Source organism: Gallinula chloropus (genome assembly GCF_964237585.1).
Source record: "Gallinula chloropus genome assembly, chromosome: 2".
NCBI lineage: Eukaryota > Metazoa > Chordata > Aves > Gruiformes > Rallidae > Gallinula > Gallinula chloropus.
In genome coordinates, this window is record NC_140086.1 from 3,726,763 (window position 1) to 3,752,492 (window position 25,730).

General features: G+C 41.1%; 1 protein-coding gene across 2 annotated transcripts in view; it reads left to right on the forward strand.

Annotated features, from left to right (window-relative positions):
* TSNARE1 (t-SNARE domain containing 1) overlaps positions 1–25,730 on the forward strand; it is a 533,676-nt gene that overhangs the window by 275,261 nt on the left and 232,685 nt on the right. For both annotated transcript variants that reach the window (XM_084259975.1, XM_084259974.1), the window contains exon 9: positions 24,444–24,611. In XM_084259975.1, coding sequence (XP_084116101.1) covers positions 24,444–24,611 — 168 coding nt within the window. The remainder of the gene's footprint in view (positions 1–24,443; positions 24,612–25,730) is intronic.

The following is a 25,730-nucleotide window of genomic DNA, read 5'->3' on the forward strand; positions in this document are numbered from 1 at the left end:
TTCCTTCCTTCCTTCCTTCCTTCCTTCCTTCCTTCCTTCCTTCCTTCCTTCCTTCCTTCCTTCCTTCCTTCCTTCCTTCCTTCCTTCCTTCCTTCCTTCCTTCCTTCCTTCCTTCCTTCCTTCCTTCCTTCCTTCCTTCCTTCCTTCCTTCCTTCCTTCCTTCCTTCCTTCCTTCCTTCCTTCCTTCCTTCCTTCCTTCCTTCCTTCCTTCCTTCCTTCCTTCCTTCCTTCCTTCCTTCCTTCCTTCCTTCCTTCCTTCCTTCCTTCCTTCCTTCCTTCCTTCCTTCCTTCCTTCCTTCCTTCCTTCCTTCCTTCCTTCCTTCCTTCCTTCCTTCCTTCCTTCCTTCCTTCCTTCCTTCCTTCCTTCCTTCCTTCCTTCCTTCCTTCCTTCCTTCCTTCCTTCCTTCCTTCCTTCCTTCCTTCCTTCCTTCCTTCCTTCCTTCCTTCCTTCCTTCCTTCCTTCCTTCCTCCCTTCCTCCCTTCCTCCCTTCCTCCCTTCCTCCCTTCCTCCCTTCCTCCCTCCCTCCCTCCCTCCCTCCCTCCCTCCCTCCCTCCCTCCCTCCCTCCCTCCCTCCCTCCCTTCCTTCCTTCCTTCCTTCCTTCCTTCCTTCCTTCCTTCCTTCCTTCCTTCCTTCCTTCCTTCCTTCCTTCCTTCCTTCCTTCCTTCCTTCCTTCCTTCCTTCCTTCCTTCCTTCCTCCCTCCCTCCCTCCCTCCCTCCCTCCCTCCCGCCTGCCTTCCATCCTTCCCTCCCTCCCGCCTGCCTTCCTGGTTTTGCCCACTGCAAGAGGAAGTGTTTCCTACTAATGCAATGGCAATGCTTGTAGGGTCTCATCCAACTCCCCTCCTTCAGCCCCACCTTGCACAAGTTGCATTACTAGAGCCCAAGTTGACTTTTGCCCTGGCAAAAGATCACACAGTAACTGGAGAAACAAATGTGAAACCTTCCCCAGTGTGTCACCTTGCTCCAAAGTGAAGGCAGAGTTATTTAATACGTTTAAACCCCCCTGTGGAGATGGATTATTGAAAGGAAGGAAATTGTATTCTTCTAAACCCACTTTGATGGCTGCATTTATCACATGATTAAATGTGAATGGCAATGGTATTTTCCCAGGGTAAAAATAATGTATTTGGAAATAGGTTAACCCTTGCTTCACCAGGGTGAAGACAGAAGTAATATTTAGTGACCTTACTAGCGCTCCACCTGGTTTATTTTAAGCCTCTCAATAACCAATGTAATATCTAACATACAATTCAAAGATAATTAACCCCTTTCACTCCTGTGTAAAATCAGTGCTGTTTCTGCCTCTATACAATATATCATCTGTGAAATGCCATGTGATGATCCAGCTGTCGTATATACCAGTCCCTACATTGGCCTGGCATAGTAAAACAGATTTGCTATCTCAGACTCTTTTAATAGAAACCTTGAGAAGAGGAGGCTGAGGGGAGACCTTATCACCACCTACAGTGAGCTGAAAGGAGTTTGTTGAGAGGTGGGAGGTGGTCATTTCAGCCAGGTGACAGGAAAAGGGGAAATGGCACTAAGCTGCACCAGGGCAGGTTCTGATTAGAAATTAGGGAAAAAAAATCACTGAAAGAGTTGTCAGGGCCTGGAACAGGCTGTTCAGGGAGGGGGTTGAATCACCTTCCCTGGATGTGTTTAAAAGACAGGTAGATGAGGTGCTTAGGGATATGGTTTAGCATAGGACAGGAGTAGTTCGACTTGATGATCTTAAAGGTCTTTTTCAACCTTGTGATTCTGTGGATCACAATTATTCCTGATTCACTGCAAACAACAGGAAACACTGGACCAAGCTTATAATTTCCATTTTTTGTTCTGTACTTAGTTCTGATGCCCAGCTGAAAACCACCCAAAAAAAAGTGTGTTATTTTTCCAAATTAAGCTTCCACTGGTGGTTTGGTTTGTTATGGAATTTAATCTTCACTTTTAAAAACAACCCAAGATGCTCAAATACCTTTGGATTTAAACCATAAAACTACATATATCAGAGAGATAATTTTTATATAGTTTCTTTTTAAAGGACACCAGGATCTGTGAGATGAGGCATGTGCTGCAGATGATGTTTCAAATAGTTATTTTTAAGCTGATAGCAGTAGTCTGTGTGATAAATAAAATAAATGTGTGTTCACCTAACCACAGGCAGTTGTTCTCCTTTATAACTCTCACGAACTTCTCTACTTGAGAAGTTGCCTGTGTAGCAAATAATTCCCTTAAGTTTAAGAGACTTCTTCAGCTTCATCCAACTATTCAAATTCTGAAATGATGTGGTGGTTCACAACATGTGCCCATGGACAAACCCTGCCAAACATTCCCAGGACATGGTCCCACAGATGAGAATGAAATGGGAGTTGGACTCAGTGATCCATATTGGTCTCCTCTAACTTGAGTTATTCCATGATTTCTATGAATGAAAAGTCTAAGCCATGAATGTTGCTCATCACTGCTGCTGTCAGGAGCAAATCAACATTGCATGGCTGGTACCTGCTTAGTATCTCTTCATGCCTGTAAAATGTGAATATAACCTGGGGGAAGTGATGCAGTCAAGCTATCATGGGTATTCTCCTCATGTGGGTGTTCAAATGGGCAATTTGTCATTTCAGCAGCAAGATGACAAGACTGTTTTCCCTGCAGTAAAACACAATAGCACTTCATGGTGCCCCTTCATTAATCTTGATTTAATTAAAGCTGTGTTACCATGCAGCATAGTGGGATGAGCATTAGGTTGACGGTCACTCCAGCGAGCCTTACATCAAATGAGTTTGGGGCAAGAGGACTTTTACCATTCTCCCTGCATTAAATAAAGCCCTAATCTCATCTATGGTCTCATCTTCAGAGAATCATAGAATAGTTTGGGTTGGAAGGGACCATGAAGATCATCTAGTTTCAATCCCCCTGCCTTTGGGGGCAGGGCTAGATGTAGAAGCTTAGGATGCTTCTTAAAGCAGTGAAATCTGCAAGTCAAGACATTCAATTTTATAATGTGTCCTTTTGATTTAAGGTTCTAAGAACTGTCTTAATAGTTTTATTTCATTGAGGAGTTTACAGGCTAAGCAAAGACAGGAAATAAAGTACTGAAGCTTTTAATATTGTCCAACTGAAGTGTGCAGACCACAGTTCAAAACAGCCCCAGGGCTTGCACAGATTGGAAGCAGGATCTTCAGCCTTGCCCCACAGAATTATTGAATGGTTTGGGTTGGAAGGGACCCCTTAAAGATCATTTTGTTCCAAATCCTCTGCCATGGCAGTGAGACCCATCTCTAGACCCGATTGCCCAGAGCTCCATCCAACCTTCTCTTGAACACTTCCAGCAATGGGGCATCCACACATTTGAGCACATCTCCAAAGAAGACATGATGAGACAGTTGGGCATGTTCAGCATAAAGAAGTCTCCAGGGAGATCTTATTGCAGCCTACAGGTGGCATAAAAAGGAAAGAGAGGGACTGTTTGCACAAACATGTAGTGAGAGGAAAAGGAGTAATGGGTATAAACTAAAAGAGGGAAGATTTAGAGCAGACATTAGAAAGAACTCTTTCCTATGAGTGTGGTGAGGCACTGGAACAGTTTCCCCAGAGAAGTTGTGGACATCTCCTCCCTGGCAGTGTTCGAGGCCAGGAAATGAAAAGCTTCAGTATTTTGTTTCCTATCTTTGCTCAGCTGGTATGGCTGGATGGCATCCCTTCCCTCCAGCATGTTGACCTCATCACACAGCTTGGTGTCATCGGCAAACTTGCTGAGGGTGCACTCGATCCCACTGTCCATGTCACCAGCAATGATACTGAACAGTGCCGGTCCCAGTACTGACACCCAGGGAACACCACTCCTCACAGCCCTCCACATGGATATTGAACCGTTGACCACAACTCTTTGGGTGCAACCATCCAGCCAGTTCCTTATCCACCAAGAGGTCCATCTGTCGAATCCACGTCTCTCTAATTTAGCAACAATGATGATTTGCTGGACAGTGTTGAAGGCCTTGCACAAGTCCAGGAAGGTTATGTCCATCATCCTTCCCTTGTCCACCATCTCTGTCACTCCATCATAAAAGGCTACCAGATTTGTTAGGCACGATTTGCCCTTAGTGAAGCCATGTTGACAGTCACCAATCACCTCCTTATTCTCCGTGTGCCTGACTGTAGTCTCCAGGAGGATCTTCTCCACGATCTTACCAGGTAGAGGTGACACTGACTGGTGTGTAGTTCCCTGGGTTTTCCTTTTTCCCTCTTTTAAAAATGGGGGTTATATTTCCCTTTTTCCAGTCAGTGGAGACTTCACCAGACTGCCAGGACCTTTCAAATATGATGGTGAGTGGCTTGGCCACTTCATCCACCAGTTCCCTCAGGACATTCGGATGAACCTCATCAAGTCCCACAAACTTGCACACCTAAGTCAATATTACACTTGATAACAACTGAATCTCTTGATTTGCAGATTTCATTGCTTTGAGGTGCATCTTTCCTTCCATTCCCTTCCTTTTCACTTCCCCTTGCCCTTTCCCTTGCCTTTTCCCTCCCCTTACCTTTCCTATCATTTACCCTTCCCCTTTCATAGAATGATAGAATGGCATAGGTTGGAAGGGATCCCAAGGATCATAAAGCTCCAACCCCCCTGCCACAGATTTTTTTTCTGTATGGAACTTAATTAGCATGAAGGCATTACAAATGGCATGCCAAGAGATGATTGCACTGTTAAAAAAACAACCAACCAACCACAAAGCAAATGCTTGCAAGCACAATGGATTTCCTGTGAGGAAAGTGTTTTCTCCCTTTCTGTGCCCAGCAATTTGTAATGGGTTAGGTGATTTATGGAAAGAGAGAGGCAATGCTGCTTTTTTTGTCCAGCAAGACATGCTGACCTCTTCTGGAAGCTGAGGACTGGAGAAGCTTGATGGCCCTATCATGTGATCTACTTCATTGAGTCCTATATTTCAGCATGATTCAAAGCACCACTGAAGAGCTGGGCGCTGATAAAAAAAGCCTTTTCCAGCAGTTGTTGGGGATGGGTCTAGAGAAGCTGTGGATTGTGCACACTTTGGAGTGCCATCTCCTGGCATAGGACTTGGTGAGATCTAGGAGCCTTGTTTTATAGCACTAATGTGAGAACAGCAGTGGAGGAGGTTTGATGAACCATCATTCCTTGTTGTCAATGAATATCATTAAGATGATGATATAATCTGTCCAGAATTGGGGTGGAATAGGTTTATGCTTCTGTTGAAGACAGAGTCCCTGCTCACTAGGTGGTGGCCAAATGCAGTAACTACCTGCGACATGTTCTTTGTACTAGGTAGAACATACACAATAAATAGAATATAAATCAGTATAATATTATTACATTTTTGTATACATGTATGTAATTTTTTGTGTTCCTAAGCAGGAGAAATTTTAGCTTTAGCTCACATCTTCTGGGGACTGTCAAGGAGTTTGCAGGTTTTTAGTCTAAGCTGGTCTGATGCTCATCTATGATAAAGTCCAGAGGGCTGTGAAGATTCTCTCTCTTCTCTGTTCACATCATTTGGGTCCCCCAAAGGTGGTATTAGGCCTTGTCCAGCAGTGCATCTTTCTTAGACTCCCAGTAGGGTCTGACAGGGCCAGAAATATTTGTCTAATATATGGGAGAGGAAGACGTGGTGACATATTGGTTGTGGCATGGGATAGCAGGAATATGCTATGCCTGAGTTTACAATTCTTTAAATTAAAGAGAAACTTCAGTTCATCTCTGTGAGTACAGGTCATGGTGATGTTCATATGTTGGACACTTGTCTGTCTACTTGGTCAGAGTTCCCAGGCAGTCTCAGGATAGGGAAAAAGTGGGACATGAGAGGATTTTTATGGAAAAGTGGAGGTGAGGAAGTTTTACTCTACAAGCAGAAGGAGAGGATTTATCCTTTTCAGAGAAGCACATTTTAAAAAAAGAAAATTATGAGTTTGAGAGTTTGTTTGGTTGGTTTGGTTTTATATGTTTTGTCCTGCACACTTCTCATTTTATAAAGATGCATCCGTTGCATGTGGGACATCAGTTGTGTTCTTTTACTACACTGATCTGTCTTCAATGAGATGCATCTGATTTGGGGTGTGATAATAGCCAACAACATAAACCCTTTTCTTCCTCCTACCACTGCTTGTTGATTCCAAGCCTAAAGCACTGTCCCCATGTAGAGACTTGAGTTTGCACAAAATCCCTTTAATCACTCTTTTGCCTTCTTGACTTCAGCCCCTCTTTAATCTCACAGCCCATCAGTGATGTTTCATCACCTCCCCAGCTGTAAGAGGCTGGAGAACATTATAAACATTACAGAATATAAACTGGCTACCATAAGAAAATGACAGGTTCACAGATGTTTGGTATAGTGCTTTGAGATAGTTTTGTTTGTTTGTCTGTTTTAATAATTTATTATGTTTTCCAATTAAACTGAATTTATGTTCAAATAATTTTGGGACCACACATAGGCAAATTAATGCTAGGAAGGATCCTCCAGAAAGGCTTTATGCATTAGATGAACCTCTGTTTTCTCTCCAAGTCAACATCAGGTCCTCCATCACCATAAAATGGTCAAATTATTAATATTAAAGTTATAATTAATAGCAATTAGGAGTTGAACTCAATGATCCTTATGGGTACCTTCCAACTCAGTGTGTTCTATGATTCTGTATTGCCATAATTACTCTTATTTGTCTGTACTAAGAAAAGGGAAGTATCCTTCTAGGCATTGCTCAGAGAAGGAAAGAAGGAGAAACCCTGATCCTATTGGGCTTCTTCATTTACAAGCAAGTGTTTGTACTTAAGACTTATGAAATAGGGGGACATGAGCTGGCTAAATTTCCAATACTGAATTTTATGCAGGTCTAAACCAATTTGGAAACTAAACCATTTCTTCTCTGTAGGGGAAAGAACTCATCCCCTTTTTACAGAAAAGTCTGTGGTAGGATGAGGATTATAGGTGCAGCAAGTTTTACAGAGCTCAGCAGTTTTGACTTTCACTGTTGTAAATCAGAAAGTGATTGTTCTTAGAGTAGCCTATGCTATGGTTTGTCTGCTTCATTATACGTTGGGGTTTTTTTGTTTTGGACTTTTTTAATGATGCTCTGAAGGAAATGGAGATTGATGGGTCTGGAGATGTGTACAAAGAGAAATAGGTTGAGCACCTATCAAAACCAAGGACTTTTGACATATAAGGACATGGCCACTGATTGCTCCACTGCATATGATGGAAGATGACTTTGGCTTCATTGCAGTACAAGTGCTGTGAGAAGACCACCTGTCTGCAAAATCTTTTCCATCAGGAAGATTCCTTGAACTGTGAGTCACTCCTGCCATATGTGGGGGAGCTGAATTGTGGGTGAAACGCATGAAGGAAACCCCACAAGATAAGAAATCATCTGGCAGCTGATCTTGTAGAGCTCTTTCAGCACCTCTAAAGAAAACGCAGTGATGCCAGTATCAGTTTCATTACACATCTGGGCTTGACTCATCTGCTACAGTAAAAGAAGAAACCCAAAGAAATAATTGAAGTTCATTATGGCATATATATGAAATAGCATTATTAAAGTATCTACCTTACATTTATTTATAACCTTTCTTTCTGACAGAGTCTGACATGTTTTGCAAACACCACTGAATGATTATATATTCTTTGCCCAAAATCTGAGGATGTTGCTCTGCATTTTATTCATCACTTGTTCAGTCAAAATTTATGTTTCTGCACAATCTGTACATTTTCTGAGATCACTTTGTATAGGTACATTACTTATGAGACCTGCCAGCATATTTAGGATGAATTGGGGTGGAAGGGCTCAAATTTCTTTCTGAGAAGGTCAATATCTTCTGAGAGGACAGGGTGAGACCAGGGGAGAATACCACCATTATCACTACAGTCCAGTAGACATGTTTTGGATAGTGGGGTGCAGTTACCAATAATGACACTTACCTAGGACAACAGAAGTTAACAGGAATCCTCTTGGAAAAATTCCTGGGACTTAGGTGATACCCAAGGTTTAGAGCCCTTTGTAAAGCTCAGAAAAATGTTGTTTCCTACAAAATTCATGCACATGTCACCATCCTTGGAAGACTGGCCTATGACGTACCTTAAAGGCTTGTTAGTTGTGATCAGACTGGTCTCATCTCCTTTTCTTTGCCAACCGACTACCAAAAATAGATGAAAAAGGTACGGAATAGATATGTGGCCTTGGCATATTAGCACAGCTGTGTTTGAGCTAAACATCAGCAGGGGTAAAAGCATGGGCAGAAGAAGCAAATAGAAAGACTCCAGCAGAAAGGTAATGTAAACCCATCAGGGACTTTAAAACACTGTGACAGATTGATGCTTCTTTACTGATAGAAAGTGTCACCTCCTTCATCAGGCAGCGTCAGTGGTTTGTAGAGTGTTTTCCATGGAGGAAGACAGTGTGCAGCCTAACAATTATGATGAATTATGCAGTGATGCTATGGACTCAGTCAGCTTGCACAACACTGTATGGAAAAATATATGTCCAGCATTAACTGTGCCAGCAATGTTCTCCCTCAGTGTAATCTCAGATCTCAAATCTAGAAAGTTTAGTATTCACCTGGAAAGAGTTTTTTGCAATGCTTTTCTCTTACCAGTCCTCTGTAGCAAGAACGTTTCCTTTCCAGAAAGTTGGGAGGATATTAGTTTATATTCAGAAATCAGTGGTAAGTACTTCTCCAGGAGAAGACAGGCATTTCTATCTATAAATGAAATTTTCTGCTCAACCACTGAGGAATTCAATCCCTAATAGTTGGCTTGTGTATGGTAACCAAGGAGCAACAAGAGCAATTCCCTAATGGGTACTCTGCTTTTACAAAGATTCCCTGACTTTGTTCTCCCATCTTTACTTCTGAAATATGTCAGGACTACTGAGGGATTTCTTCCTGTGAGGAGGACCTGCAGATGATGCAGATCCTGCCTTACCTGAATGGGAGGTCTGTGCATTTTGGAAGCATCCTGGATCTGCCTTTGGCTTGCTTTTGATTCACTTCCAGGTTGTTTTTGTTGGGTTTGTTTTTTTTTTTTTTTTTTCCTTTTTGTCCTGCTCTTCCCCTTTTCTGAGCATCTTCTGTATCTTTCATTCACTCTCACCTTCCCCTGATCATTTTTTGGTTAGTTGTCTCTCTTCCTCTGGCAGTGTTTCTCTTCTTCCCCTTCTTTGGCCATGGCATTCCATTCCCCTCTGTAGAAGTTTTGGCAAAGAATTTAGATGGAAGAGCCCTGAACCCATTTCCTTGAGAGGTGTATTCCTTTAATAGCATGTGATAAGGTTGGTTGCCTTTCTGCCCATAACCATACTATTAATGTTTAAATTGTGTTTATTGACATAATGTTACGCATTGCGAGACTAACAATGCAAATATACTCAAGGAACAGCTAGGAAAACAAGATAAAAGTGTCTCAATGCCCAGGGGATGTACACAGGATGGAGAGTAGTAGGGAACATTATGTATTGTTCATCGACCATTGCTCAATAAAAGAAGATTTTAAAACTGCAGCAGTTTTCAGCATATTAAGTGTGTGGTGCTGAAACGAATTGGGATTAGGTTCTGTAGGGACTCCTTTCTGTGCTGTAGCAAACTACTTCTGACTTACTTTATGAAATTCCTCTTCTCAGTGGAGCCGGTGGAGGTCCAAAGGGTTCACTGGAAACATCACTCTCTCCATATTTGAAAATCTTAAGGGATGTGAAACAGGGTTGTTGTGGGATTGGGAGTTTGAATGGCAAAAGAGAAGCTGTTTTTCCATTGATTTCTCTTCTGCCTGGTTTCTGTCCTTTAGGAGAACAGGGTAGGCTATTCAGAGAGAAGAGTAGCAACCTTCATAGCTCAGTTGAATGTTGTGCTAAAAAGTAACCAGCTGAAATGAAACAAACAGATCTGATTAAATAGTAAATATCATAAAGCTAAATAGAGGTGGTAAATAACTTGTGAGGAGGCATCCTGAGAAGATAAAGGATCAGAAAAGACCACATTGTTATCCATGAGGATTTTGCCATAAATACTAGGATCAAAATTCAACACTCAGCAACTAAATCCCAGGAATTATAGATCTGTTTTCTGGATGATATCCTTTTTCTTGGCCAGGGTCGCTTTTAGTAATGTGAAAGCTCAGCCTGGAGTTTGGGAGGGTGGGAAGTAATTTCTGAGGAAGCCAAGGTTAACACAGTGGCTTCATCACTGCAGTACATCCTTCTTGGTCCATATTGGGCCTTCTTTTATATATTTAAATGGACCTTCAGCCTTCTTCCTGTCTCTTGCATTGTTCTGAAGACTAAATCCTGGAGAAGCAAAGACCTCTTGTCTGACCTGAGTACATTTTTTGGATAATGTCTCTGTTCTGTAGGCTCTACAACATCTTCAAAAGACAACAGCATTGAGCATCTGCTTTCTCCTCTCTCCCCATGACTGGTTTGTTTCTAATGAAATATTTATTAAGATAATGATATTTGCAGGCAGAGAAGGAGATAATTCATGCGAGCAATCAGCTCTGGGTTAACTGGAGAATGAAAATGTCTTGGACCGTAGCAAAAACTCATAATCAAAGGGCTCCCCAGCTATCCATCAAACAATCAATTACTGTATCCATTAGTCCCCTTTCACCACACATTAGAACAATTTACTAGACATGCTAATGTTCGGGTCATTGCTCCTTAAGGATGAGCAAATAGCAGAGGCATCTATCAAAGTTTTGAGGCAGTGTGATCTCATACAGTGTGAATATATAGCTTAGATCACTTCGTAGTCTCATGGTATTACGAAGTATATTAAGGACCCGGTCTGTGGGGGGAGATGCTGGTTGCCTCCAGATCTCACCAGCTGGAGAAAACTTGTCAAAAGAAATTCAGCATTTTATATGGTTCGGCCTTCTGTGTGGTGAGATCAAGGGTCATGCTGAGTCAAACATAAATTAACAAACCACAGGTCAGTGAAACAGGAGTGGTTTTGTCACTTTATTTTGTTTATTCTTTTATACCACAGTCTCCCTTGTCCACACCTCAGCTTGTGATTTACAGGTCTCTACTTCTGAGCCTGATATTTAACACTCCTTTTCTAGTCTACAACACAATCTCATGTTAAGTAGCTGTCAATCTTTTTAATCTGGAGAATAGGGCTCTTATCTCCATTGACTTTATTGACCATGTCTTTGCTGAATATAATGGGAGTCTTAATAAGGAGCTCTGAGGTCAGTGCTTCTAGTATGGGTGTGTAAAGCTTGACTAGGTGGATTTCTAACAGTTCAGTTTGGCTGATGAGATCAAATGAAGGCATCTACTCTGCAAACATCTCCAATTAGTTAAGAGGGAACCCAACTGTATGTCCATACTTCCAGTCCTGAATGAAGATCTCCCTAATTGAGTTGGGGTGGTTCAGCCTGGAGAAGAGAAGGCTCTGGAGACACCTTATTTCAGCCTTCCAGTACCTAAAGGGGCCTGCAGAAAATCTGCAGAGGGACTGTTTTCAAGGATATGGAGTGACAGGACAAGGGACAATGGGTTTAAAATAAAGGAGGGGGGATTTAGATAAAATATAAGGAAAAGATTATTTAATGTCAGTGTGGTAACGCACTGGCAGAGGTTGCCCAGAGACCCTGTGGATGCCCCCTGCCTGCTAGTGTTCAAGGCCAGGTTGGATGGGACTTTGGGCAACCTGGTCTAGTGGAGGGTGGAACTTGATGATCCTTGAGCTCCCTTCCAACCTACACCATCCTATGATTCTAGGAAATAGCAGGAAGGTGTTGTCTTTCTACTGAGAGGATCCTATTTCCATGTTGTTTTGAAACCAGAGGTCTATTTTGAGGAGTGAAATATGATTTTAATTCAGTTGGTATCTCCTGTTCATTTCTCTTTTATTACTGTATGAATGGAAAGTTTCCAGATTTGAACCCCTTTACACTAGGTCAAATAGGAAAATTACCAAGAGGTAACCAATCAACCAACCAATCAAAGCTCCATATAGCATTTTTCAGAACAGACTTTAACAAGTGGCAAAATGTCTCCTATGTTTGGTGAAAGTTTCCAATGGAAATGTATTTTTATGGCACAAGCAATGAAGTCTTGGAGTTAATGGCTTGGGAAGGGTATTGGTATATAGAGAGAGAATAAAAAAGAATGCAAACAGGGCAGGTAAAATAACGGCGTATAGTCTATAAACATCAGATGAGAAAATGAGGGATCTAAATTAAGTAGTCTAGAAGAAAGTATCAATAGAGACATGATTGCAGTCTATAAATATTTTCAAGGTGAAAATACAAATGAAGATCAGGTGAATTATTCACCGAGCTAAATAGATAGATATCAGAATGGCCTGACGTTAGGAAAGAAACATCTAGGTTAAGTGCTAAAGCTAATAAAGAACAGTTGTGTGGATGGTTAATGCCCCATCAGTTTGAAAAGTCAATAGCACAGTTAAAACATAAATAAAATAAGTAATAATGGTCCAATAAAAATATGTGGTAGAAATTATCTGAGTATTTAACTGTGCCCTCTCCTGCCTCTCACACAGTTGTCCTGATGTTCACTTGAAAAATGCACAGATTTTGGACATTTTTTTTTTACATGTCACATTCCAGAGGTGCTGAGCTGAAAAACCTTTCAGCATTTTTTATCTTAATCCTTTCCCTGAATGTTTTATTTTGCAAACATTTTAGGTAGCTTTTCAATCCTCATTGAAAGCCTTCATCAAGCCTGTATTCTAATCGTGTGGTGTGGGACTATACACTTGAGCTAAAGAAAGGTTAGCATCTCTGTAAATGTATATCACAGAGACAGCATGGAGCACATGAGGATAATAAACCTGGCCTGCATTGCTTTCCTTTGCTGGCACCTACTATTTCTTGTCACTCTTTGGAAGGTTAAATTCACTTCATCTTTCCCTGTGAAGAACTCATAGAGGATAAATTAGCACACCGTTGAATTCTTCCTATTTAATTCTCCCTGGACAAACTAATTCAGAAACAAGATTTTTATTTCCTTTTGTGTATTATACACCATTCTTTTACTTTACAGGCATTTTGATCACAAATACACATCAGTGACTAAATTTACCTTGTATCTTTATTTCCTATTTCTTGAAACATTGTCTAGATCTGTAAAAACTAGGTTGCCATTCTTGAGGAAAAAAATAAGCCAGTAAATATCCTGACTGCATTGCAATTCAAGTTGTCAATCTTCATCTTTCTTGACTTGACTGGTTGTTAAACATTTCCAGTAAACCAGTGTCTTCATATCCATGTCGCTCCTTGATGTCTCAACACACAAAAATCAGGGGAAGCATTTCACTTAATTCAGTTGATTAAAAAAAAAAAAAAAAGGTTATTTACAGGTTGGGAGATTAGACTACGTTAGACAGAGACTGATAGGAGACAGAACCAAGCTCATCCCCTCCTGGCATGGATGTATCTAGGACAGGTAGGAGGAATGGGGGAAAATCCTTCCAAAGAGGAAGCACTCTTAGAGAGGTAGCAACCATTTCTTCATTTTAGGTGAAAATGTGATCTTTATTTCACTGAATATATGTCTTTAAGAATGAATTCCACAGACCTTTTAATTGTGAACATCCCTGTTTGAATAGGCTGTGCTGTACCATGCTGGACCATAATTATACACATAAGAATACTACTACTGGAATCAAATGCTAATTTCCAAATATCTTCCTTTCCTCTCTATTTGTTAGGTTATACACTTGTTAGGCACACATCTTGTTAGCTTGAGCAGATATGTCACTTACAGGAGACTAACGAACTTGCTCCTTAAGCAATTCTTGATTGTAGCACATAGAAACAGCAAGTAGCATTGGGGGGGGAAAAAAAAGGCTTCTTGGTCTTGGTAAAGCCCTGTTTTATTTTCTATGTTTAAGGAAAAAAAATAACAACCCAAACCCATTAAAACTCTGCGTCCCTGGCCTCAGTTATTTTCTTGACCCAAGAGGAATAGCAGAACCTGGATAAGTAGTATAGACAGATGCACTCTTACAGACCCAGCTGAGCTGGCTGAAAACACAACCCACTCAAGCTGCATTGGGATTGTCTTCAAAAAAAACCCCTAACAGGGTTTGTGATTGCTCCCAAGTCCATCTCTACCAAAACCAGTGGAAAAATACCCATCCACCTGCTTTTAAGGTCACCTGCATGTCTAACTACTGTGGGGTAAGGGACTTTCACAAATACTGTGTGCCAGGATCACTTGTCTGGACTTGCCCTTTGTTAAATAACCTAAAAATGGAACCTAGAAAAATGGCAGGCAGATCTTTAACACAAACAGGGTTGGGAAGTAGCCCAAGGTAATTATCTACTCGTGGATAGCAATTACCTTCTCCATCATCTTTATGGTATCATTGCTTTCCGAAATCTCATTTGGAGATGCTTGTGACAGTTTCAGTTCTGGCCACTTCTGGTCAAAAAACTCAGTCTAATTAGATCTCCCTAGAGATAGAAATTTTTCATCGAACCTGTTGAAAAGAGAAGCCAGAGTAAGGCCCTTTACATGCTGAGTTTCTGTTGTGAACGGGTTCACCAGAGGTTGACCACAGACTGTGTCACTGATCCAGTGTGTATAGCACACTGCTGCTAGATAGCCCCAGATGAAATTTTCAATATTTTCATTTTGATTCAATTGGTGTCTATTCTTTCACTGCAGGTGTCTGTCATTTTGTATCTTTTTAACCTTTTATTACCTTTGTTAGTATTTTAATTAAAACCAAAAATGTGCTGAAGAAAAGCAATTAAGGGTTTATGTATAGCATTAGTGTAATACCTAACGGGCAGCTGTCTGCAATCACACTTGGATCAATAGGCTTTATCATAGCAAATTTACAGGTAAAGGTTTTTTTGAAAAAAGGTTTATATGGCATTGAGGAAGCGTGAACTTTTGTTCTCTCTCCCCCCATCACTGCTCTGCACGTGTGACACTTTCTTGTGGAACCTCACAGCTTCTGGTTTAGACGTGCTTGGTTTCTCTGCTGATGCTATGCCCTGCAGCGTGCGCTGCTGACTTCACGCTTGCTTGGAGTAGCTATTTTGGATGGGACAAATCATCCCCTAGACTCCACTGATTTGATTTTCTCTCTATCGAGATGTTGCTTTCTCAAGTGGAGATGCCACATGGGAGTCACCGATTAATTACTCCGACGGACTCTGCCTGGCTCCGACACTTTTGCTTGATCATTTTCAGTAAATCGCTTTGACTTTATGTTCTCAGGCTCCCAGCCTGTACCAACCACCCTATTTTGTTCAGAGTTAGTACTGAAAAGAATTTGCTGTGAACCAGACCAAGGGACTGAGCATCCTTTGTTATTGAAGACAGACCATTTATGTCTCAATTCCTTATGGTGAAATCCAGTAGATAATAGAAGGCTGTTGAGAAAAGCCTGTAACTGAAAATAGGTTATGTTTGCCTGTAGAGCCACTGCTGTTGTCCCAGAGCAAAGCTAGTCATTTCTGTGATGCAACAACTCACTGTTTTCACAGAACAATGTTGAACTTCATTCATGCTGAAGCTTTTCTGTGGGAACTGCTAGAAGCTGTCACGGGGTGAACACGTATTGTCCCGTCTTCCACCCCAAGTTCAGCCCCCATTTTTCTTACCCATTCTCATGAAGGTGCACCCCACTCTCAGAAAGAGACAGGACTTTTATCTTGTCTCTCCATCCCCATCTTCATCGACTGACCACCTACCCTCATAAAGTTCAGCAATGCTTCTCTGGATGGTGAAAATCTACCTCTGATTTTTGTCTTAGTTTGGGATCAGGCTTTTGGGTATTAGCTGAAGTATTGTGAACACAGACAGTGCAGAGGCTGTGAAATGGGCTTTGTAGAGCAGTCACTAAATGAGAGTGTTCCTCAAAAACCATTTGAGCTGTGAACATTTGCTTAAACACTGAGCAGTCCACTGAAACCCTGCCAAAGGCCAGTCATGAAAAGAGATTAAAAGATTGCTGCCAAAGAGGTTTTGTGGGAGTCAACCATGTATCTGGGAAAAAAAAAAAAAAAAAAAGAATAAAACAAACAAACCTGAGGAGGGGATGAAGATTAACAGGAATCACTCTCCTCCAAAGATTCAGCAAATCTCCCCATTTTCATACCTTCCATATAATACAAAAGCAGTCCATTTCTTGAAAGAAAAAAAGCAGCATTTCCAGCATCTTCCTATTTTTCCACTGCTTCACACTACAGTGGCACCGTGCCCATGCTACGGGTTGTCTCTGATGCAGGAAAGCAAACTGAATTCAGTTCTTGCCTCCATGTGAACCCAGGAAAAACGCTTCTCATTTTTTTTCTTTGCACTAGACAGGTGTTAACGAGTGAGCCAGTGACTCACTCAACGTCTTGTTTGCCTTTCTAGCAGGGACCTGCTCACCAGCTGTGTGACACATACATCAGGAGGCACAGACGACGCGGTTCTCTCCAGACAGTCTTGATGTGTCTGTGAGCTTTTTACAAGCGTGGTCCATTTACTCAAATGCTGGGTGCTTCAGATGTTCAGCGAGGGAGATGCAAGCAGAGGAGTTTTCTGCCTAGCATCAGGATCCAGGGACAACGTACAGTACAGCTCTCAGCCAGCAGTACCAGCCAAAATACGGTGCCAGCAGCAGAGTTCTGCAGGGATGGAGAATTATGAGAATATAATTCAGACAGCTAGGAAAAGGGCATGAACAGCTTTAGCAATGTGATGTGATGCTGTAAAAATACCGGTGAATGCTCTCCTTTGTGACAGTCTTAAAGGAGTGTTTATCCACTTGTTTTGCATGTATGGAGATGCCTCCTGAAGCTAGTTGATAGCATATTCAGTTGTCTTTGAGAAGAATGGATTTAGAGATGTGTGATCAGACTTAAGTCCTTCAGTGGAATGGGTATGAAATGAAAAAGAATGCCAGATTCCGGAGAGGGGAACTTTGTATCTCTCTTCACCAGTGCTGTTTCATTTCACTCACATCACCAAGGGACTATCTATTTGCATGGTAGGTAAAGTTGCCAAATCAAGAGGGATTGGAAATAGGACCAGGACAAACCGCCCCTTATACCCCTTATTGGGTGCCTGTAAGAATTATGCAGGGTGGAAATACATGACAAAATGCATCCCTTGTGATCAATTGCAGTTTGCCCTAGAAGCTGATGATCTCCATGAGCTATCAGTCAGCCCCTATCACCTGGTAGGAAGGCCATTCCTCCTAAATTTGGTCTTCACCTTGGGGTGAGAATACTCCGTGCTACTGATAAGTGCATTGGTTATCAGAGAGCTAAACCTCAGGCCCTTGGCTTATTTTCTTTTTCTTCATCTACCACAGACATGTCATTTAATTCTCTCACCCTGACTACAGTAAGATCGACTCTGAACTGGAGCAGCCCTAGGTGATGAGGTCAGGATTGCTCAGAATGAATTTGGTGAAGTAATAAAGTCTTGAAGAAAAAATAAAGAAGAAGAAAACAGTAGGAGGTATGAACTAGGTAGACTCTTACTAAGTCTCTTCTAGTTCCAGGAAAGTAAATTGGTTTTCTTAGTCTTCATGACTGCAGAGTCTTAAATGATTAAATTTATAAATGCTGAAAAATGAACTAGCAGAACAGTTTCTGCTATTACATTTTCCCTAAAACTAGTAATTTCTTGCAGATTCTATAGCAGGAAACTGGTAGAAATGGCAATTTTCTTGCTCAGTTTCAGGTTCACATCATTCAAAAGTAAACAACTTGATCAAGAGTGAAGACAGAAACACATGAGTGATTCTGGTTAATTTAAATAAAAATGCACTTCAGCCCTTCCCTTTATGCTAATTTCCCCATGCTGTTTTTTTTTTTTTTTTTCTCATGCTACATTGGTGCAGAGTAATCAAATTTACATAACTTGAAGAAAACACTGAATGCATTCCTGTATTTGCCTATGCTAGTGATGCATTCAGGAAGGATCAACAATATCCCACTTAAAAGTTGCACTTGTTATGGTAGTTTTGTATGTGCCCATGTATGAGTGAAAGGGAAAAGCAAGCAATGGTTAATTTGTGATTGCATTTCTTTCCCAGTTGTGGGAAACTCCTCTTGTAAAATAACATAGCTCAGATTACCAATCACCGCTGCGATCTTCTGTGTGAAAGATAATGCAAAGTTGTAATATCACTATTTCACTCCCCTAAAAGATTTAGAAGTCCCAGGCTGCTTGTTCTGTGCCTGCCTGAGGCCTTTCTACCTGTAATTGCTTTGGGCTTTAGCTTGGAAAGATACAGCTCTAAATCATATTGAGTCTGCAAGGTTAGTTGTTTTGGAAGGATGGTTTGAGAAAGATCATCTAATCCGATTTATATACCTTCTTAACCTACCTGTGCTTTGTAGATAGGAAGGCCAAACTGGATGTTCCATGCCATTTTTGGCCTGGAAAGCTTGCAGTGCCAATGTGTTGTTAAAAATGTGTCAGGCAGCATAACTACAGCAGTATTCTGCACAGTGGCCCTCAATGTAAAGTATTTTATTGATCTTTAATGCAGGCACTCCGGCCTCATTATTCTACGTGCAATAAAATGTGAATCTCTAAGCCTGGATGCTAGTGAGAATAGGATATCCTCATAAAGTGTAGCCTGGCTGTTTATGTCTGTACATGCTATAAAGCAAGAGATAAACATCTCTGCATTTGCATTTTGTGTGAAAGCCAGAGCCAAAAACGTTACCCAAGGAGATGTGATAGTTTGCAGGAGATGTGGGAGGTGTGTTGATTACTGCTTAAGCTGGCCATATCCCTGCTAGAGGTGCAGGAGTCTTCTGGAGATTGGAGAAGACAGAGCAACCTTCCTTGTTTAACTACCTAAGTCGTGTAAGACCTCTAAAATACTCTGTTTTCATGGCTGCAAATGATTTCCTTGGAAAAACCTGCAGTATGTAGTACAAATTTAGCTTATGTGAGTGACACATCTTTTACCTGTGCTCATATAAACTGGGAGGTAACAATGAATTTGTGAACTGTGCTGTGCATATCGAAGGTGGTCTCAAGTGTCTTACAGCCAAGTTATGATTAGGATAGCTCCAGCTGCTTGAAATGTGAATAGGAGTGGAGAAGTAGTCAGAAAAAAAATTAATTGTATTCCTTCCAATTCCCCTGAATTAGATTTTCAGTGCAGTTAGAAGACCCACCTTCCCTCCTTTGATGGGATCAACAGCTCTGTCACACCTGTTCTAATATACTTAATTAGTATCCTCTTCCCATGTTTTCAAACAGTCAGAAACAAAACACTCCTCTCCAGGACACAGCTCTGAGTTCAAGTCAGGGTGGATGGAGATGGTGTAGAAATGGGTTCACATTGTCTCCTTTCAGTTATGCTAATTTCAGTTAACTTCATGCCAAAGTTAAAGGTAGAACTGTGTCAATGTCTTCCTCAGCCCTTCATCCAACTGTCGTAGAATCATAGAATCAGAACCATAGAATGATCTGGGGTTTGGACCCAATGATCTCTCAAGGTCCCTTCCAACCCCTACGATTCTGTGATTCTGTGATCTGGGTTGGAAGGGTCCCCAAGGATCATAGAGTTCCAACCCCCCTGCCACAGAGAGGGCCACCAACCTGCAGGTTATGTCTTGTCCCTGTGGTCTGTCATTATTCATCTGATGGACAGTCTGTAAATCTTAATTTACATCAACTTTTACAGTTCTTTTCGGAGACACTGAGAGGACCATGTTACTGTGGCTGACATTGGGCACTTAAATTATGTGACTACAAGCTAACCAGAGCTGGAGGAAGTGTATGTGTGTGTGTGAGTCTCCCTCTGTCTCACATTTTTTCTCTGTATCTTCATTTATTTATGAGGTGTGGAAAACAATTTTTTCTTTGAAATCACTGAACATTTCACTGGTGGTAAGAGACATTTCTCATTCATCTGCAGTCACCATTCCATGTCCTTAAATTCTGATAAGGGAACAATCTTGTAATGAGCAATTAGAAATGACATTGTTAAAGTTACAGATGTAAAAGGAAGCTGCTGGACTGAGATTGTACCAGCACACATCTTACTGCTATAGGAGATTCCCTAACTCTCTGAAGATGAATCATCAAGGATGGTTTATCTTATATTGGGTAGAGTTCATGTTAGGTTTCTGTTTCTGGGTGGAATAAAAGGCATATGAGAACTAGGGGAGAGGTCATTTCAGTCCCTTGCTTGGTGATTTTGAGATGTGAGTTCGAAAACTTGTGATATTGCTGTGCACAAGGAGAAGAAATTGTGTGGTTAACAGTCCTCTTCTGACCCTTCTAATATACAAATGGGGACTGAGGGCAAGAAGGAGGTCATCTTCAGAGGGGACTAAGACATGCAGCTTCTGATGCAAAGATTTTACTGCTGATAAAGTGCAGATGCTGGCAGAAATTGTTACCATCCAGATAAGACCTTTTTTTAAATTTTTTTTCTTCTTTTCTCTATCAGCAGCTGCATGTAGCATCTCACCATTCGCAGAATAAATCTGATAAAAAAATGTAGTTGTAAGCAGCAACGATTTTATCCTGGTGAAATGATTTTATCCAACAGAAAAGATATTGTGCCTGGGCATAATTTTTCACATGTGATGAATAACAGCATATTATGACCCTTGGATCTAAGAATCTAGTTTTAAAAGAACTACTGAGCGAAGCAGATATACTCAACTTTTTCTCTCCTATCATTTTTTTTCATGAGCAGAGTTTGGTTTATAGATACAGCCTGACAAAAATCTGTGACAGGCAAATTTCAACAAAAGAACAACCTCATACACAACCAATTTATGGAAGGAGATTCACAGGACATAAAATTTGGCACTAAATCAAGGCCTGTATAGGCCTTGTAAGGCATTGGCAGAAGGAACTTTATCTGGGGGGGCTCAGTGAGTGCCCACCATCATATCTTTTCTTGTTATGAATAAAATATTCTGTCAGACTTGGGATTGAGCAAAACTCAAAAGTGAATGAAGACTACTGATAAACCAAGCTATGTGCAGCTTTCAATCAGCAGTCATTAGATTTCTTCACATTTTCCAATCTAGGGTTTGTTCACGTTATCACAGAAATGGGGAGCTCTGTAGCATCAACAAACACAAAATCACTTTTAATTTGTTAGCACAGCCAGACATTATACATATCTTGATAGCAGGTCGTAGTGTCTACATTTAAAGCTACTATGGAGCCACTTTTATGTCTGAAAGGAAATTTTAGCCCCCCTGCATCCCATTGTTTCCTGATTTACTCATTCATTCAGCAGCCGTGGTTGGATTTTCTTGAAAGATGTTAAGGATACAAACTCAAATAATTGCCTTCAGCAGCTCTGAAATTAACTTAAGCCACTACTTTGTTTAGAGAAAAACATCTGTGTCTAGACCATTATCTATTTAAAGACATGAATAGCTGGCTGTGGTAAGAGATGACTGAGCAGAACCACTTGAATTGCACTAGCTGAATTATTTGGGGGTGAGGGTTGACAGGGGTGGGAATTGTTTTTCACATATACCAGGACCAACATATGAGGACAATTAATAGAGTTGAGAAAGGCCAAGATTGAGCATATTTGTGACACAGCTTTGGTATTACGTGGACTAACATAATTTGAAGAGTTGGTTGCTGTATTGCTGACTATCCTGTTAATCCTGTGCTCCCACATCAGAACAGAACAGGAAACATTTACAAAATTGTACATTTATTATCTTCCACTGAAATGTATATCTGCATAGGAAAATGTGGCTCTAAGGGTCCAGTTATGTACAATTAGATCCATGGTAAAGCATCTGCATTATGACCATACTACAAGAATTTCATTAGATCACTGTTTTCCTGCATATTAAGAGGGCAGAATATCCTATTTAGCCCACTGGTGAAGATGAGAAGACACCTCTGTCACTAATAATGAATGAAGCATTAGAATACCCCACAGGCTTGGGTTTTTTTCACGAGTCTGTTAATATATGCTTTTGGCAGTGAAACCCTCTACCAGATAAGTTAGTGTCCAAGACACGTAATAATTAGTGAATAAAACACCCCCAGAGTATCTTAATCCTATTAAAATATGTCTTTTAAAGTGTAAATGAATTTTTAACCTAATTTGAAATTATTATTTCCTTCCTGTAACACACCCTTTGTCTGTAGATAACAGGTCCCAGGGAGACAGAAGGGGAAACAAAGACAGACATTAATGTCAACTATTTTAATCTTATATTTATATTGTTGGAAAGTGCATGACTGCCAAATTTTCTATATGCTTCTGTTTTTTCCATTACCTTTCTTCATCACATTATGTAATTTTCTTTGTCTGCCACGAGATGATAGCAATAATAATTGATTTCATAATGCAAAGTCTAGACTTAAGCAACTGCAAAAATTCTTTAGCTTCAAAATACAGAAATTCTACACCTTTTAAACAAATTAAGAAGAGTTAAAGAATTAAATGAGAGCTTCCAGATGTCTGATACTCTTCAAAATCTGGCCATCTAGAGGGTCTAAAAAACTGGTTCTTAAGAGTTAAATATTACCTGTTTGTCTATGCCTCCTTCTCAGTTCTTCAGAGGCAGAAGAACATGCTAGATGTAAAACATTTTATAAATTATTTTTTTTACCCCCCATTATCCTGCTTCCTCAAGCATGCTTGGTTAGGTTTCTGGTTCTTACTGTGGTGGTGTGGCATCATTTCCACTGCAAATTCCACTCGAGTAATAGAATCATAGAATCATAGAATGGTCTGGGTTGGAAGGGACCCCAAGCATCATACACTTGCAGCCCCCCTGCCACAGGCAGGGACACCAACCTCCAGGCCTGGAGCTACACAAGGCTGCCCAGGGCCCCATCCAACCTGGCCTTGAACACTTCCAGGGACTGGGCATCCGTCACCTCTCTGGGCAGCCTGTTCCAGCACCTCACCACTCTCTCTGTAAAAAATGTCCACCTAATATCCAATTTAAACCATCCTTCCTTTAGTTTTAATCCATTCCCCCTTGTCCTGCCATTGTCTACCCTTTTAAAAAGTTGATTCCCCTCCTGTTTGTATGTTCTCTTCAGGGACTGGAAGGCTGCAATGAGGTCCCCCCACAGCCTTCTCTTCTCCAGGCTGAACAAGCCCAGCTCCCTCCGCCTCTCTTCACAGGGGAGCTGCTCCAGCCCTCTGATCATCTTCATGGCCTCCTCTGAACCCTCTCCAACAGTTCTACATCTTTCTTGTATTGGGGGCCCCAGATCTGGACACAGTACTCCAGCTGGGGCCTCATGAGGGCAGAGTAGAGAGGGACAATCCCCTCCCTGTCCCTGCTACCACCCCCCTTCTCCCAGTTCTTCCATTTCTCCAGGCTTACCACGCCCTTCCAGCAAGCTGCTGGATGGCATTGCTTCCTTTTCACTCTGTGGGAATTCAGAACCTTTGACATCTTTGAAAACTTACCCACAGCGAGAGCAAAGACTTTTATTTCTCAGTCACAGCTTGTTGAAAAGCCCCAGTGTTTGTGCTTCAGATAAGTCCAGATTCATAGAGTTGAACATCCTCCAGAATTCTTATTCTTGTTTTCTCCTGTAGCTTTCAGGGGCTTCGGGGACATTCGGGTCAAGAAGGTGCTGTAGCATTTGCCATTTCTTCTTTTAACTTCAGAGCCTTGGAAGCAGTTGTATTGCCTTTTAATTGTAACTTTTGATTAGGAGTCAAAGCTCAGATCAAGGCCAGCATCAGGGACCATGCTCATTGTTTGAAGTTAAATACTTATGCAGTTTTAGGATTGGAGTCTCCAGCAGTGCCTATTAGTTTAGGACTTGAGATCAGCTTCCTGATTCTCTGTACCAGCCTTGTACCAGTTCATTCTCTGATTCCAGTTTAGACTGAACCTAACATCTCTATGGACATAGAAGCTAAAGTCTGGGAAGAGAAGACCTTGTTAAAACTTTGCCCTATCTGTAGTATGGAAACATCTGGGTCATGAACAGACTCTTAATCTGGATATAAATACAAGCACAGCTCCCAAAGGCAGGATGAACATCTAGCTTCCTAGAAAATGGTATCTGATGTCTTGGGAAAATCAGTTCAACTCCATAGAGTGAACACCATGAAACTGTGAGTGGCTCAACCTGATGACTATGCAGTCACATTACTATAACTATTTTTCTTTTTTTTTTCTAATCTGCATGTAGTTTATCTCATAACTAGACAAGTTAGCATCCCTTGTTATGTTGAATGTTTCAAGTTGTAACATAAAGTCTTCAAGTTAAATGCACAGGCTTTATATTTGCCTGAGAATATATCCAGTTCCCAAAGAATCTGCAGGAAAATCAACAAAGTAAATGTGTTATTTTTTCAGATGCACATAATGTTTCTTCTTATGTAACATACTTCTCTTGTCTTTGCCTTTTGGCCACTGTTTATGCAATCTATTATCTTATATTATTTGAAGTCCATGTAAAACTGACTGATTTTTACACTTCCTTTGCTTTCTTCCCCTTCTCCCATCTCAGCAGAGCCTTAGGACCCCCTTCGCTGACCTACCTGATGATGAAAAGATCTTTAATGGAGGAGATGGCATGTGGCAGAACCAGAACCAGGAACAAGCCTTACTTTCAGAAATCACAGAAGAGGATCTGGAGGCCATCCGTCAGCGGGAAGAGGCGATCCAGCAGATTGAGGTCAGTAACCTTCTCCTGCCATGGGCCTGTGAGCTGGAAGTGCAGATTTCTTGCTCAAGATGATGAAGGAAATGCAGATTTACATGGCTGCCTATACAGCATCACAAAATATTGGAGAGATTATCACATTTCTAAAAATGGAAGTCAGTGGTAGGAGGAAGAATTAGAAAATCATATGACCTGTTCCTGGAGGACTGTACCCTGTGGGAGGGACCCACACTTGAGCAGTTCGTGAAGAACTTCAGCTTGTGGGAAGGACTCATGTTGGAGAAGTTGGTGGAGGACTGTCTCCTGTGAGAGGGACGCCATGCTGGAGCAGGGCAAGAATATGAGAAGTCCTCTCCCTGAGGAGGGAGGAGACAGTGTGTGATGAATAGAACACAACCGCCATTCCCCATCCCCCTGTGCCACTCAGGTGGAGGAGATAGAGAAACTGGGAGTGAAATTGAGCCCAGGAAGAAGGGATGGGTGCAGAGAAGGTTTTCTTTAAGAGACAGTTTTTCTTTCCTATTATCCTCCCCTAATTTGATTGGTAATAAATTAAATTACTTTTTTTTTTTCCCAAGTCAAGTCTATTTTGCTCATGACAGTAATTGGTGAATGATTCCTCCTTGGTTTTGTCTCAACCTACCAGCCTTTCATTATTTTTCTCACACATGTCCAATGGAGGAAGGCTTTGGTGGGCACCTGCCTCCAGCCTGGGTCACCCAACCAGAAGTGAAAATGAACAGAATTAATCAATATTCAAGGGCTAATGTATTTCTGGGTTGGTTTTTTTGTTTGGTTTGGGGAGGGTGGATTTGTTTGTTTGATTTGGTTTGGTTCTGTGTTGGTTTTGGTTTTCTTGAGGTTTTTTTTTAATGGGTTTTCCATAACATGGATTGTAATGAGGTAGTTTAACTGAACTTGGTTCTGCAGCAAAACAACTTTCTTTGTGCATTTAAACTTGAAACTGGAATTTGTCATAGGCAGAAAATAATAAGCGTTACCATTAGAGAGAATAATAGGTAGGCAAAAGGAAATAACTTATTAACTTTTTCAAATAATTCAATATTTTTGCTTTATCAAAGTATTTGGATGTTCTTAGTGTAGTTTAAAGAAGACATACTATTTTTATTC